Genomic DNA, 16,305 nt, shown 5'->3' with positions numbered 1-16,305 from the left:
GAAATGACCAGACCCAGAAGAATGCAAAAGCCCCAAGTGTTCAAAGAAGAGTCAGAGCTGGACAAGCCATTTTGGAGAAAGAGCACTTGGGTCAGGACACGGCAGAATCTAAGTGTGGAGCAGGTTGTGGGCCAAACTGTGGACCACCACTCAATGCGAGGCTAAAGAAAATGACTTTATCTTCGGAAATGCTCACAGTAGTGACATCGCTCATCACAACCCAGATGTGTTTAAAAGCAAAAGTTAATGGCTGGTTCGTAAATGACAAGAGAAATGGGGTGGTTATCAAAATAAATTTAAGAAGGAATGAAAAGGAAGAGTGATTTGTGGATCATTTCAACTACAGAAGGGTAGCTGCTGCCACAGCCAGTGGAGGGGCTATTTCATATCAGAAAATGGCTAGTGCTTTATGGAGATGATCTCACTCGCACTAACTCGGTGATAACAGCAACACAACAACTGTGACAGCGCTGCTATGTGTCAGGCACAGTTCTCTGCTCTTCACATATTTATTAGCTCACTTAACCCTTATTTATTAACTCACACATCCCTAAGAGGTAGATGGTAATTTAAAGCCCATTTTAAAGATAAGGAACATTGAATTAGTAATTAGCCTGAGCGTATGTGTCACTTTTTATGTAAGTAAACAAGTTCAAGTGGTTTGGTGATTTGTCCAAGATCACACAACTGTGACAGAGCCAGCATTTGAACTAAAAATCTGTGATTGACTCCAAAGCCTAGGTTTTTTTCCTGCTTCCTAGAGTCATTAAATCAAACAAACAAAACAAAAACAGTTTATTACTCTGCTAGGTTGCCATCACAATGTCTGTTTTCAGGGATGGTAAAGGGCCAGATGCTAAATATTTTAGTTTTCCCAGGCCATGTGGCTTCTGCAGCAATTACTCAATTTTGCTGTTGCAGGACACTAGTAGCCGTGGACAATACTGAACGAATGGGTGTGACCATGTTTCAATAAAACTTTATTTACAAAAACATTCGGCTGGCTGGATTTTGCCCCCTAGCTGCAGATCCGTTGACCTCTCTAGTTGCTTAGTAAACAAGGGTTTTCTGTCCTCACCCTCCCCTTCTCCCTCCCCCCCTTAAAAAAAAGAAGAAGAGAAAAGAGAAGGGAAGGGAAAAGGGGGAAGGGAAAAGAGAAAAGAAAAAAATCACTTGGCATGTCCACACATAACTAGGCATCAAGGGAGGGGAGGGTTATGTTAAAATGTTAACAGAATTGAATTGACTTCTGCTTTTTCAAAAATACTCCGATCTCTCAAGAGAGAAAGAAAAAATATATATCAGCTTAAACCAAAAATAAATTTCTCTTTTCATTCTTTTCTGTTCTCCAGATGCCTTGCATCTGGATAGTCTTACACTGGTTCCAAGACTGTCACTGACACCTTTCTCACGTCCAGCTAACCAAATCCAGGCTTCCTGTGAAAGGCCCCAATATGGAAAAATAGAGGATGGTGCTTTGGATGTGACTAGAACACACAAGTAAGTTAAAAGAGCAAAATATCCCAAATATACCTACCTTCCTCTTCATGGGTGACCTGTTCCTATTGCCTAACCTTTTTTAAAAAATATATTTTTATTGATTTCAGAGAGAGGAGGGGAGAGAGAGAGAGAGAGAAACATGTATGCGATAGAAACACACTGATTGGTTGTCTCCCACAGGGCCCCGACCTGGGGCGAGGATCGGACCTGCAACCCAGGTCCTTGCTCTTGACTGGGCATCGAACCTGGGAGCCTTCAGTGGGAAGGCCAGTGCTCTAACCACTGAGAATGCCAGCCAGGGCTGTTCCTCAGTTTTTAGAAATACACCATATACCGCTAAGTTAACTTACTCAGATGGGTTTTCTGTTTCCATCCATTTGCACTCAGGGCTCTCAAGCCTTTGGGAGCTCATCCCTGTTCTCACTCCCCCCTGGCCCTGAAGCTCATCTGCGCTCGCTTACCATTCAGTAAACAGACCCATCTTCCCGAGGAAGAGCTCAGAAATGTAGTTTATGAGCACTGTCCAGCCCAGTGAAATGTCCGCTCTGATAGAGGGTGGGGAGGCCGGACTTTGAATTGCAAATTCTTCATTTTCATCTTTGGCTAGGTTCTCTGTGGTTCATAACCTCTCTCTGATGGCAGCTGGGGCTCTCTTTCATTATACTTTACTAAATCCATGAGTTTGGTAAAACTGGGGCAGGGAAGGGAACTATGTTTGGTATCTTCTCACGTTTGCAATTTTCCCACCTGTAGTAAGGATCTTTACTTTCTATTGCCAGATTCCTAGGCCCTGCGGTTCAACCCCACCCAGGAACAGATCTTTCTGATTGCATCAGGATGAATGATGCCCTAAGTATGGAAGTGAGTGTTGGGCTATATTTAACTTCATTTTTAGGACTACCATATCCTGGTCTTCTATGGGTATCCTTTTTTTCTTTTTTTGTAAATACTGGTGACTTAAGTTATATGAGTATTTTCATCTGGGTGGGTGGCTGGTGCCCTAACACCCACATTGTTCAAGGGTCAGCTGTATTATGGATACACTCATAGCAAGTATGAGACTTATACCACAAAACTCAAATGCATAAGAAATGTCAACCTTTGATGGCAGGAAATTAAAATTCAGTCATTTAGGGGTTTTCTACCCCCTCTATAGTATAGACTCAAGGAAATATAACCAAGAGAGGATTTGATAAAGTGGGCTGAACTTTTTGTTTGAGAGTCAGGCTGGTTTGGGACTTAAATTCACTAATGGCTGGGTGTGGCTCAGCAGTTGAGCATCGACCTAAGATCTAGGAGATCAGGGTTCGATTCCCGGTCAGGGCACATGCCCGGGTTGAGGGCTGCAGCCAATGAATGACTCTCATCATTGATGTTTCTGTCTCTCTCTCTCTCTCCATCTCCTTTCCTCTCTCTGAAATCAATAAAGATATATTTAATAAATAAATAATAAATAAATAAATAAATAAATAAATAAATAAATAAATAAATAAATAATAAATTCACTAATGATTGTAAGAAGCCTCGGGTTCCATCAACTGATTATCTAAGACTTGACCTCAAGGCTAGATCTTTGAGGTGCTGGTACCTTGTAAAAAGCCATAAAGTAGGGCAATACCCAGAGAGTATCATATTTGCTGCAGTGAGGTGTTAATAGTATTTCTCCACCCAAGAAGAAAATAACACAGAAGAACCAAGGTCACTTAGGCGAACTCCCCAGGTCATGAAGATGTATCTTGAACTCCTTCCTTGGTCTACAGGCTAAGGCTGAGCTTCATGAGCTTCTCAATTGAATGGAGCAGACAATTCTGTTTCAGGTTCTGACAACTTATTGTTCTTTCTTTTATAAACAGCTTCATTGAGATGTAATTCATATACCAAACAATTCATCAATTTAAATTATAAAATACTTTTAAATATATTCACAGAGTTATGCAAACATCACCACAATCAATTTTAAAACATTTGACCACCCCCAAAAGAAACTTTATACCCTTTAGCAGTTTACCTTATTCCCCCCTCCCCCAAAACCCCTACCCTTAGACAATCACTCATCTACTTTCTGTTTCTATAGATTTGTCTATTCTGGATATCTCATATAAATGGATTTATACAATATGTGACCTACTGTGCCTGGCTTCTTTCACTTAGCATAATCTTTTCAAGATTCATCTATGTTATAAGTATTTTATTTTTTAACCGAATAATATTTCAGTGTATGGATATACGACTTTTTGTTTACCCATTCCTTAACTGATGGGCATTTGGGTTGTTTCTACTTTTTGGCTCTTGTGAACAGTGCTGCTGTGAACATTGTTGTGTAAGTTTTTGTGTAAACCTGTGTTTTCAGTTCTTTGGGGGTATATATCTAGGAGTAGAATTGCTGCATCATATGGTAACTCTATGTTTAACATTTTGAGGAACTGCAAACAGATTTCCAAAATTCATCACTTGACATTCCCAACAGTAATGTATGAGGATTCTAATGTTCTCCACATCCTTGTCAACACTTGTCTCTCTCTTTTGATTATAGCCATCTTAGTGGGTGTGATGTGGTGTCTCATTGTGGTTTTGATATGCCTTTCTCTAATGACAAGTGATGTCGAGCATCTTTTTATGTACTTGCCATTTGTATGTCTTCTTTAGCGATATGTCTACCCAGATCTTTTGCTCATTTTTAAAAGGGGTTATTTTTCTTTTTACTGCTGAGTTATACAATTTGTTCTCTTTCTTCCCTTTAAGTATACGTGTCTGACATTTTTCTGTTCCTTAGAACCCAACTGAATTTGTAGCTAAGAAAAGGAAAGAAAAAGGAAATGAGTCTATTTTGCTATTACTTAGCAGTTCTTATAAATTTTTAATAAAGGAAGTTGAACTTGGAAGCTTGCAGGATACTTGGGAAGCTTACAGGATGTTTGTTTATTCATAATTTCCCTTTTATCTGGCACTGACTTCACCAAGAAGGGGGAAGAAACAAACATCAGTGTCCAGTATACCAGGTACTTCCTAGGAAAGCATTTCCACATGCCAGGCCACTGACCCTCTCCACAACGGCGATGGCAGGCGGACTCAGCTTTTACAGATGACACAGTGAGGTTCAGAGAGGTTAAATAACTTGCCCAAGATTTCTCAACTAGTAAGTAGAGAACATGGGATTCCAATTCAGGTTCATCTAGCTTCCACGGATAAGCCTTTCTCACTGCCCCTCCTACAACACTGACTGTAGGCATTTCAATCGTCGTAATTACCCATAGTTACCTTGAAAGTATTTTTTGTTAGGAAATGTTCTGGCTGATGTATCTAAAAGGGCCTCCTAATCCACTCTCATTAGAACATTCGAATGAGTTGTTTTGTCTATGGTATTGACACCCGTTAAGAAATAGAAGCTAACAGAGATCATAATAGAAACTCGTGTCAAATGCTCCTGGGGGGATGTGTAGTTTCCCTGAAGGCTTTCACGTTGTCTTCTGTGCCGTGTCTTCTACAGTCCCAGGAACTGGTCTGTCGGCTGCACTCTGTGGCTGTTACCACCAGTTCTCACCATTCCTTTTCCAAAGTTCTGATCCACCGAAGAATCTACACAGCCTGACTCTACCCTGCACACCTCACTTCCTCACTCCTGCCTCTCAGCCTTCACGCCCCTGCACCCATCTCTTACGCAAATGGAAAGCTCTCCTTATGAAATGCTCCTCTAAGCATTCTCACTAGTCATAAGTACAAGGAATTAGAATGAAATATGAGATTAAAATATTAACATCATCATCTGTGTTCATCCCAGTGACCCATAAATCATGGAGTTTTCTTAACTCTTTGGTTTCCAACTATAGAATTTTTGTGGCCCTTGAGAGCCTTTGTACCAAACAACATGGCCTGGAATTCGAGCCCCTCTCTCACCTGGTCACAACCTAACTTTCCATCCTTTCCTCATGACTGCCTTATGTTTGTCCCCGCATGTCAAGCAAACCAAGTAGTGTGTATCGTCAGAAAATATCACACAAACCTTTTATGTTCTTTACTTAGAAACACTACACATCTCCATTTCTCAAATTCTATTTGCTTGTTAAGGCCCATTTCAAACACCAGCTGTGCCACAAAGCTTTTCTTGTGGTAGCAAGACACGTTCAGTCGAGCATCCTTAGTCCTTCTTGAGGTAGAAATCACACGGCATTAGAAGGGAAGAGACCAGGTTTTTCCCTGGTTCTGTTTCTGCATAATTATGGAAAAGTCATGTCTTTCAGGCCTCAGTTTCCTCATTTCTCAACTATCCCACTCAGGAAAATATAAGTTCTTTTAGAGCCCAGTAGCTCTCTGTTCTCCCCTGATTGTCACCTGTATTCTGGTTGTGTTGTAATTCTTGGTTTTCTTATGTTTATCAGCTTGGTGGAGAGTGCCTTCACTTGGCCAATGTGCATCTAGCTTCCTACATGAATTTGGTAAATAGTAGCTTCCCTATTAATATTTGTTGAATGCCCATTTACTTATTTATTTTTGTGCTCCCTTCAGGATCTACTTAAGACACTGAGAGTGAGCACTCCATGAACTTGTTGAATTGATGGCCTTGCCCTATTGTTTTCTGACTCATTTCTTTTTTTTCTTTTTTTAATATCTTTATTGATTCCAGAGAGAGGGAGAGATAGAAATATCAGTGATGAGAGAGTCATTGATCGGCTGCCTCCTGCACACCCCCTGCTGGACACCCCCTGCTGGGGATCGAGCCCGAAACCTGGGCGTGTGCCCTGACTGGGAATCGAACCAGTGACCTCCTGGATCCTAGGTTAATGCTCAACTGCTGAGCCACGCCTGGCAGGGCTCTGACTCATTTCTTTGGACTGGTGTTCCTGAGAACTTGAGGTTTATTTTTTATTCCTTTCCCATATTCACAGAGAAAGCTGCATGTCAGCCTCTTATTCAGAAAGCACAGTGTGAGATGAAAGTCAACATCAATATTCATAAGAGGATCTTTGGGTGAACAAAGGACTCTAACAAGATTAATATTTCAAAAAGGACATCCCATCATTTGGCCTCAGTTTGGGACATTCTTGGGGAGATCAGAGGTACTTTACTGACCCAGGGAAATTCATTTATTTGGGATATTTTAGTGTAAAAAGGAAAGAAGGAAGTGAATTATTTCCAGTCCTTTTCTTTTAGAGATTCAGACTAAAATATTTATGGAAGAAATGTCTGTGATATCTGGGATTTGCTTCAAAACAAAGCCAGGTGGGTTTAGTGGGTGACAGGATGGGTGAAACAAGACTGGCCGTAGGTTAAATATTGTTGAACCTAAATAACTGAACAAAAAGGTCAGTTCTGTTCTGTCTACTTTTGTATATATTTGCAATGTTTCCCAATAAGGACTTAAAAGTTTTAGCCATTTAGCAAAAGCTTTGGAATGAAGCAGGTCTGGATTTAAGTCTGGCTCTGTTACTTTTTAGCTGTGTGAACTTGGACAAGTAACTTAACCTCTCTCAATTTGGTTGTATCCTCTGTGAAATAGAGATATTACTTTGCAGGGTTCTTTTGAGGATTCAAATAGACACGTACACAGATACATATATTACATATATACATATACATACACATATACATATCTGCAGTGACTAAGTTCTGGCCTAATCAGTCCATGGAAGTATATCAAGTAGGTCATATTTTGAGGAAAGACAAATCTCAATGCTTTTTCTCCCCATTGCTGATGAATAGGAAGACTTTTTTTCTTCCCACTGGGTCTCTTCTCAACATTTTCAAGAATCTCTAGGGGTGTACACCAATATATCCCAATGTCCTTCAGGACTCACCAACTAATGGGCCCCAGGGAGGACACTTCACCTCCTAAGAGATTGGGATGGAAGGCAGTTGGTGTCACCACTCACATGTCTGCAAATTTTTTTTTCATTGTCCACACTGTCCATAGGCCCTGCCTGCTCCACTGCACACCTCCTTGGAACTCTATGTTGGGGCCTTTGGTGATCTCTCCTCTGGTCAGTAGAGAGATAACTCTCCTTTCTGGTCTCAGCACTTTCAGAGCAGGATTCTCCTGTGGTGTTGGTCGGGTAGACTCTTTGTGATGAAGTTGTTAAAATTATCTTCTACTTTTTGAGGCATGTCAATAATCCAGCAGGGCTGGTAGACACAATGGTCAGAGCACAGTCTCCCACTGAATCAAGAATTGCTGCTCCCTCAGTAGCTACACCCAGCTGTACAGTGCCCACTTCCTCAGGTCTTCCTCACTGGGCAGTCTCTCTCTGGGGCCCAGTTGTCTCTCCTTACAGTGTGTCTTCCTTTTCTTCTTCATTGTTCCTGCCACTGTGTCTAAATAGCAACCAAAGGGTTTTGAGACCTTTGCAAAGCCCGACTTGTGATTAGGTACCTGTGTGTGTTCCCAAGCACTCTGAGAACTAAGATGTCTCATGAAAATTTCTATGAGAACTAAACTGATTCTCCCTTCTACCTACTCCAGTCTCAGATCTGACCCCACCATGACACTCTAATGTGTGTAAATTATGTGGTTCATAGTAAACACTCAGAAAATAGCTATAACTGTCACCCGGAATCAGAATCATCAGCAGTGTGAAGCTCCGAGGATATCTTATCACAGGTCAGGGGACATGAAGGTGAATTTTTGTTTTTCCTTTGGCTGTTAAAAAAATCACATATACCAAATACTGTGTCTTGCAATCCATTTGAGGGCCCTTCATGTTATAACGTGTTTGTTTTAGATGAACTATCACTAGGAGGAAGTGATTTGTGAGGCAAAGGGCAGGATCCATTTTAAAATATCTCAGAAGATTTTCTGGCTATTGTCTATCCTGCTCTGTTCTCTCAAGCTGTGCGTGGGTGCAGCATTAATAACCTTGAACAATAAATAACACTGCCAGTTGCAAAACTGGGCCATTTAGAAGTTGATTGATAACTGTATTTAAAGGAACCTCAGAGTGGTGGGTGTGTCCTGGAGATCTGAGGGTGTGGTGTCCTTTTAGTTAGAAATTGGAAGAGAGAAAAAAACCTGTGAGGCAGTTCACTTTTGTTTAGGTTATAGCAGTTGTGATCTTTTGACATTTAATTTTACATTCTTTCTTTTTTTAGAATGTTGAAACCAATGCTGAATCAAGCCAAGCTATTTTTTAAAGTTAGGATGAAATAAGTCCATGCAGATGCCATTTGTTCAATTTTTTGTTGTTCTCAGAAAATCATATTAATTTGAGTAGCATCAATTGTTCAAAATAGATCTAATAGTAAAAATTGATACCATGGCTGTTTATTAGTAGAAGGGCTTCTGATCATAAAATCAATGGATAAAATAGCATTTCATCTAGAAGAGCAAAAATAAAATAACCTGGGTTAGTTCTTATTGTTCTCCAAATTTTTCTATCTAAATATTGACATAATACTCGTGTGTGTGTGTGTGAGAGAGAGAGAGAGAGAGAGAGAGAGAGACCTGCATTTGCTGCCCCGGCCCGTGGGAGACTGTGTCTCACTCTGTCCCATGAGCGCCGCGTCCACCCCACCCAGTGTTAGACTCTCGCCGCCAAAGGCGAAGGGCTGGCCCGTGGATCTCCACGTGACCCTTATGCAGGCTGGTGCTTGATGGCTGGGGCAGGAGGAACGCTCTTCCCGCTCCATGCCCTCGCCGGCCGTAGGCTCACTGCCCCAGCCAGTCTTCTGTAGAAGTAAGTCTCTCATCTGAACTCTCTTTTTCTTGCTTGTAGTCAATTTATTTTCCTTGGTTTTAAAACATATCCCGTAGATTATCTTGTTCATAAGCTGCCCGGGCCTCCCCGTTGTTGTGTGTGGGTAGGTTCTCCTAGAGGCCCAGGGTGCTGGTTTGAACAGGGGTGACTTTGAAGCTGGGAGAAAAGAGCACGATTGAGGAAAGGCTTCGCCGAGTTCCCTCCCACCCCAGCTCCACAGTCACAGGCAGCCTGAGGGCTCTGCCTCCACGTTCAGTAAGGATAGCATTGAACTTGAAAACAGAATCTCCTTTTGTCTGATTATTCTTGTAAGAAGGGGGAAAATGTTGTTAGACCAAATTTATGAAAATCTAGGTTTGAGATATGTTGTCTCTTGGGTTGGTTGCCCATCAGTGAGATTTATACAGAGTAATGAATTAGAGCAATAGCCCATTGCTTCCCTTGCAACTGCTCCAGAACAAGGCAGTAATGTGTGACTACCAAATATTTCTCCAAAATCACAGCATTGTTACTTATTTAATCAGTATATAGCTTATGTTTATCAAAAGGCTTCTCACTAAAATGTTTCACCCATGAGGTTCAGGGCAAAAGAAAGGCTCATACAGAGATAATGACAAATGAGACATTTGTAATATAATGGAGGCAAACTGTGTTTTTGCTGTGTGCATTATTTTGACACTACATAATTAGACTTTTTAAAAACCAAAGTGTGCAGAAATGGTGGTTTCTTTTCCCCTGATATTGGAAACTAGTTTAATTAAATAGGAAATAACTGTATTCTCTTTCATACTTCTTAAATTCAAATACAAGTACCCATGACCCTGATAGGTATAAGAAGTCTCTTTCTTACAAAATTGGTTTTTTAGTTAGTGCAATATAATTATTATTATATATAGTATAATTACTAATCATAGCACAATAAGTTATTTCAAGCTACACATAATAACAAATTTTTATATGTTATGGAGTGTAAAAGGGGCCTGATTTTTCATTATTAAGGAATCAATCTTTGTTGACTTTTATGAAGTATGAAATTCAAACTGAAGGGGTATTTATTTTTATAGCTTTATTTAACTATATTGGTATATACTTAGATAAGCATATAATTAATTACTAACAACTTATTAAATTTTATTTTTGTTGTTGTTGATCCTCACCTGAGGATATTCTTTCCATTGATTCCTAAAGAGAGTGAAAGGGGAGAGGGAGGGGAAAAAGAGAGAAATATCAATGTGAGAGAGACACACCCATCGGCTGCCTCCCACAAGCACCCCAACCAGGGCCAGGGATCAAATCTTCAACCCAAGTATGGGCCCTTGATTAGGAATTGAACCCATGACCCTTTGGTGTACAGGCCGATGCTCTAACGACTGAGCCACACCAGCCAGGGTTTATTAAAATATTTTAATGGTAGGGCCATTATTATTTAATTATCTGTATGATATAAGGTACAATTTCTCTACAAAATTCCTCCTCTGTTCTGTTCTGTGCTGTGCATATTACTTTCTTCTGTGGAATGCTGCCTGTAATTTATTAAGTATTTGCCTTCCTGACTGGCCTACAAGCTCTTCTGGAACAAGGGCTGTGTTTTTGCATGTCTCCAGCCTTTGTCACTGTTCCTAGCACAAAGTGGTCCTTGTCATGAGGGGCTTAAGTCACATACAATCTGACCCAAAGATATTTAAAGCAGAAATAAAATTTAATAAAAGAGAGAGGATTGCCCCACTTTGATATGCAGGAGGATTAGGTATAAATTCTTGCTTTGCAAAGTTTGTGGATTTTTCTAAACATTTGAGGTAAACATTTAAAAAGTTTATGTTTAAATCATCTGCCAGTCCAGGACAGTAATTGTGAAGTCTTTGAATCTCTAATAGCCTGGGTTAGAGTATCTCGGAGACAGTTCTGTTTGCAGGGGAATAGACACTGCATTTAGTTCCCTCTGGGTTTACAGGCTGACACCACCATTCTGAATATTCCTGGGAAATTACTTTATTCATTGGCTTTCCTTTCCTTACCTGAATTAGTAAATATTTTCTTGCATAGGGTTGTAGGGAAATTAAATAATACATAAAAGGCTTTTGTAAATTTTAATGTGCTGAACAGATAGATGTAAGCAGCTGTTATTGTACCGGGTAACTACATATTCAACAAACTCTTGCTAAATCTTCACTTTTCTGTGGCTATAGTCAGTATTATCTTGCATAGATTCTAAATATTGTGTATAATACCCAGCATCTCATCACTGAAACCTGCTGTTGGCTGTGGCAGTTAATAAGTTTTACATTTGGCTCTGGCCCGTTCTGCTCAGTGGTTAGAGTGTCGGCCCGAGGACCAAAGGCTCTCAGGTTTGATTCCTGGTCAAGGCACATACCTTGGTTGCAGATGGATCCTGGCCCAGCCGCACCAGGTCGGGGCCCGGGCCCATGCTCGAGGCAATCAATCAGTGTCTCTCTCTCTCACTGTAATGTTTCTCTCTCTCTCCCTCTCTCTCTCTCTCTCCCCCCTTCCCCACTCTTCCCTCCCACTCTCTAAAAAAATCAATGGAAAAATGTCCTCCAGTGAGGATTAAAAAAAATAAGTTTTACGTTTGATTATAGAATACTTAAATGTCTCCATTTTTGCACTGTCTGTGCAGTCTTTTGATATATCCAAATGATTTCAGTTTATCTATTAAATTTTAATTTGTTTTCCTAAATAGATCAAATAATAATGAAAATATGCTTATTAGAAAATATTATTATTACAGAGAAACCTATGTTCCACTGTATTTTTTGAAATAGGGTAAGTGAACTAATCAATCCTAATGCCCCAGAGGTCTACCCGAATTAGGAACTCACGACAGAGAGGAGGAAGTTCAAGTGAGATTGTCAGACACGTGGCCTAGCAGGCTAGGACCTGTTAAGCTCTTTTGAGCACCAAATAATAGGCGCTGACTTCTAGGTAATCCCTCAAGATCTTTGAGAATTTAAGTTTAAAATGTATGATTTGTCAAGCTGGAAAACTGAGAACCATTTTGAATCACCAGGTCAAAAGTTTTAGGTTGAGTAATATTTCCATAAATAGAAACGTTCTATGCCCTCATAGAATGTTCTGTTTAAAGAAAACTTGACTTCAGTTCATGAAATAAACTCTATCTGCCCTTTAAGTTTGGAGTTCGTTTTGCCCAAGAATTTTCAGGTTTTATTTAAATAATTAGACTTGGAAGTATACTTAAAATTGGATTTTTTTTTTTTTTTTTTTTGCAAGTACAGCTTTGAGGAAGTAGGCATATCAGTCTGCCCTGTGCAATCCCATCTCCATATCCTCTGCAAAAGAGCAAAGTAAATATGGGCTCATTTAAAATTATGTGAAAATGTTTGCCTAAAATCACCTTTGTGGAATGGATAGTGTCAAATCGTTGAACTTATCCCTCCTCTTTCTGTTTGGTTGTGCCTTTAGGAGAATGGTATCGAACACTTGCATTCTGAGAGCCTGCCACAGTCCAGGTTTGTTTGCCTGTCTGGTGTGTGTGTGCAAATTTATATGCACATTCAGTTAATTTTTAAGAGATTTCTCTGGACCCGACACCCCAACATATTTCTTGCACTCTTTTGGCAGCGAATATTCCACACTATCATCTCCTGAACACACTTCGTCCGCTGAGAGCACTGTAACTTCAAGTGGTGAGTGGACTCGGAAAAGGTATCAACATGGAGTGTTAGTATTAATACTCTGAGCTTGATGTTCTGTGACCTGCTGACGTGTGTGCAAATGAAGAGAGCATAGGCAAATACTTTTGCATGGTACGTGTGCACTTAGCTTCTTCCTGTTGATAGATTCTGGATCAGAAACTGTGAACATGGCTTCTGGTGACCTTCCTTCTAAAGCCCTCTGTGAGAAAGAGGCGGATAGAAGATCAGATTCTGCTCCGATAAAAGTCAAAGGTAAGCTCTTAAAGGGATCAAGTGTGGTCTCCATTCTAGAACACTACGCAGGCCTGTAAGCTAGTAGAGTGACTATCCTCAGTAGCATTATTTTATAAAAGAATTTGGAGGAAAAAAAGTCCAAGAGAGGACTATTGCCTTTATGTATGACAATGTTACCAATCTTTATTCAATTCTGTAGATAGAACCAAAATTACAATATATTTTAATGGGCCTTAAACATTTCTTTATGGCAAAGATTGGTTAGACACAACTGGGTCTCAGCTGTGGTTCAGATGTGGAATCACCTGCTTAGGGAATTCCAGAACCCTGATTAGAATCTATTGGGTTAGAATACAGACCACTTAGTGATGGTCCATTCAGGAGGCAAAAGAATTAACTAGAAGACATGTTAGATCCTTTCTGCTACTTGGCTCTGAAAATAAACTAGTTAATTTCTACCATTCCCAGTGAGACACCTTGATTATAAATCATATGGAGGGGAACTTGCCAATATGTAGCAAAATGTTAAGTGTATATATCTTGTGATAAAACAATTAAATTTCAGGGAATTTATTCTGTAGGTCTAAGTATACACATACAGTATAACATGTGTATATTTATTTATTTATTGTCTGTAATAACAAAATATTGGAAACAAGTTAACTATCAATAGAAGACTAGTTAATATGTTTTGGCATATCCATGTTATGAAATACATATATGCATTCATAAGACATGTATAAGGAACCGTTTTTCTTGGAAGGATATCAAATAACTATTGTTTCTTAAACACATAACAAAGTACAAAATATTATATATTGCATGTAAAAATTTGTGGAAAAAGGACAGGAAAAGGTTTTTATGTATGCATAAAATATCTCTGGAAGATTAGACAAAATAGCATTGTTTATGGAGAGGGAAACTGGGTTTCTGGATGGCATGGATGAGGGGAAAAAATTTCACTGTGAAACATTTTATATTTTTAAATTTATGGACCATATAAATCTATTATGTCTTAAAACTTAAAGAAAAATGAAAATAAAATTGTCATGGGGAAAAAAATTATATCTCTGAAGGGTTTACCATTTTGTTCTTGTTTCTATAAAAATTTTAAAAATATAATAGATTCTTTAACTATTTGTTTCTTAAAAAGAAAAACAAAATTTACCTATAGCTGTTAATTTTTGTGCCTGCACTGAGCGAAATTTAGGACAATGGATCATGGGAAGAGGAAAATCATTATTAAGTACTTTACAATACAAATAAAGTACACAAAAATAAAGGGAAATTACAAAAAGGAGTGGCATAAGTTAAAAGTCATCCTCTCTTCTTAGTCTGATGACATTTTATTTAGAAAGATACATGTTTTAGAAGGGTATCTTTTGTTACCAGCCTTAGGTATGTAATTTTAAAAAACCTGTTTTTCAGGCTATGAAAAAGCTGCTAAGCTACTAATTGTTCATCCTTTCTTCACCCAGTTTCTATAATGATACTAGTAATGTGTTTGATAAAAGAAAGCAGCAGCCTTTACAAGGATATTAAAAACCCAACTACATGAAGGCCATTTATACAGGTGTTTATTTCTCCTAAGAAAACGTACATGTCCGGCTTCCTTGGGAACCTTAGCTTCTCTGGTCTGATTCTGAATGAAGGGGCACATTTTAGGTTTTGCAGTATGTAATTTATGTCACGTTAAGGCTAATGCCGCTTGCGAGCCGCCCATGTTGCCACCGTCTCTCTCTTCCTCTTTCACTGATGCCTCCCCAGCCATTTAGTGTGTTTTGCTTTTTTCATAGACACAAGTCCCGTTCATGAGAATCTTGCACTCCAGGGCTCTGTGGGTGAGGACAGAACAATGTTGAATCTGGTAAGAAAATATACACATGTTAACAGTAAAAATTATGTATTATAATGGTGGCACTCTCCCTTTAATTTTGCAAGATACTCTTAAAAGCACTGTCTCATTTTATCCTTCTAAAAGATTATGAGGTTAAAAGCATTTAATAATAGTAAAAAAGCTGAGGCCAAAACCTCCTTGTGACTTGTCCAAGGTCACACAGTAGAGTCATTAAGTCACTCATTTATTCATCAAAGGTCTACTAAAAATAAGCTAAATATCAATCAATAGAGGACTCTTAAATAAGTGAAAGCATTAATAAATAAGGTTGAATAAAATAAAACAGGGATATTTATCTTAAAGATACATTCTAATTAGGGGGAGAAACATGCAGATACTCCATAATTTGAGTGTGGTTAGTGGTATGAAAGAAAAATGCTTGGGGCGAGAGCCAAAAGAGGTGTCATGGAGGAGGTATGAATAGAATAATATGAGAGCAGGGAGGGAGTAAGTGTAGTAGAATGTGTGGGGTAAGTAAGATCAGTTGAAGGTAAGTAAAGTTTCAGGTTGATGTGAGACATCAGTAGTCTGTAAGTAGATTTTATACATGGCTATATACTCATTTCCTTAAACTTGCCAATGGGACCTTTAAGAGCAGATACACACTTATGAGTTACCAGCAAAGAACCAAGTATGTGGATGAGATGTCCCAAGGATTCAGCAGCCAAGAAGAGAGCACTGAGAATAATTACCTCTTGATGATCCATTTTCTAATATTAGAATGCAATGCAGAGGAGCCTGAGGAGGAAGTATTGCAGTGATGGAAAGACATAGGGAGAGCAGGACCAAGGGGAGAAACATCTTCAAGGAAGAGGGGATAACAGTTTGTTTTAGATGCTACAGTGAGGTCAAGTAAGATAAAGACTAAAAATTACCCATTGGATTTGGTGGTAGGGAGTTCACTGATAACTAGGGAGAGCAGTTTTCTTGGAGTGTTGGGTACAGGAGCAGAGTAGTTCATTGTTGACAATTGGGAGACAAAGAACTAGAAATGCAACCATGGACAACAACTCCCAGAAGCCTGGCCATGAAGGGCAGGACAGGAGAAAATGCCATAGCTGAAAGAGGTCATGGGGTTGACTGAGGATTAAAAAAATTTAAGATTATTTAAGTGTTGATAAGAGCAATCCATTGCTTTACCTCTATTATTACATTTGTTACATTTTATCAGTCTTAGTCTCAACTGTCTAAAAATTACATGACATGGTTATCAAGGGCTCTACCAAGGAAATTTGACTTGGACTTATTTTTTATGGAAAATTTCTAAGAGTGTTGAATAATTATTATCGTAAAATGATTGTATACCTACAGCTTTCCC

At 39.2% G+C, this 16,305-nt stretch overlaps 1 protein-coding gene across 1 annotated transcript in view; it reads left to right on the top strand.

The window, feature by feature from the left end:
* The window catches only part of IRAG2 (inositol 1,4,5-triphosphate receptor associated 2), a 75,459-nt gene that overhangs the window by 45,031 nt on the left and 14,123 nt on the right, over window positions 1-16,305 (top strand). Inside the window, exons 22-27 of the mRNA XM_087814754.1 lie at window positions 1,353-1,500; window positions 2,280-2,361; window positions 12,624-12,670; window positions 12,783-12,847; window positions 13,001-13,108; window positions 14,887-14,957. Coding sequence (XP_087670880.1) covers window positions 1,353-1,500; window positions 2,280-2,361; window positions 12,624-12,670; window positions 12,783-12,847; window positions 13,001-13,108; window positions 14,887-14,957 — 521 coding nt within the window. The remainder of the gene's footprint in view (window positions 1-1,352; window positions 1,501-2,279; window positions 2,362-12,623; window positions 12,671-12,782; window positions 12,848-13,000; window positions 13,109-14,886; window positions 14,958-16,305) is intronic.

The sequence above is a fragment of the Miniopterus natalensis genome, chromosome 2, assembly GCF_054644295.1.
Source record: "Miniopterus natalensis isolate mMinNat1 chromosome 2, mMinNat1.hap1, whole genome shotgun sequence".
In the NCBI taxonomy this organism is placed as follows: Eukaryota; Metazoa; Chordata; class Mammalia; order Chiroptera; family Miniopteridae; genus Miniopterus; species Miniopterus natalensis.
The sequence above is the reverse complement of the archived record's forward strand: the minus strand, read 5'-3'. Positions and strand labels throughout refer to the sequence as shown.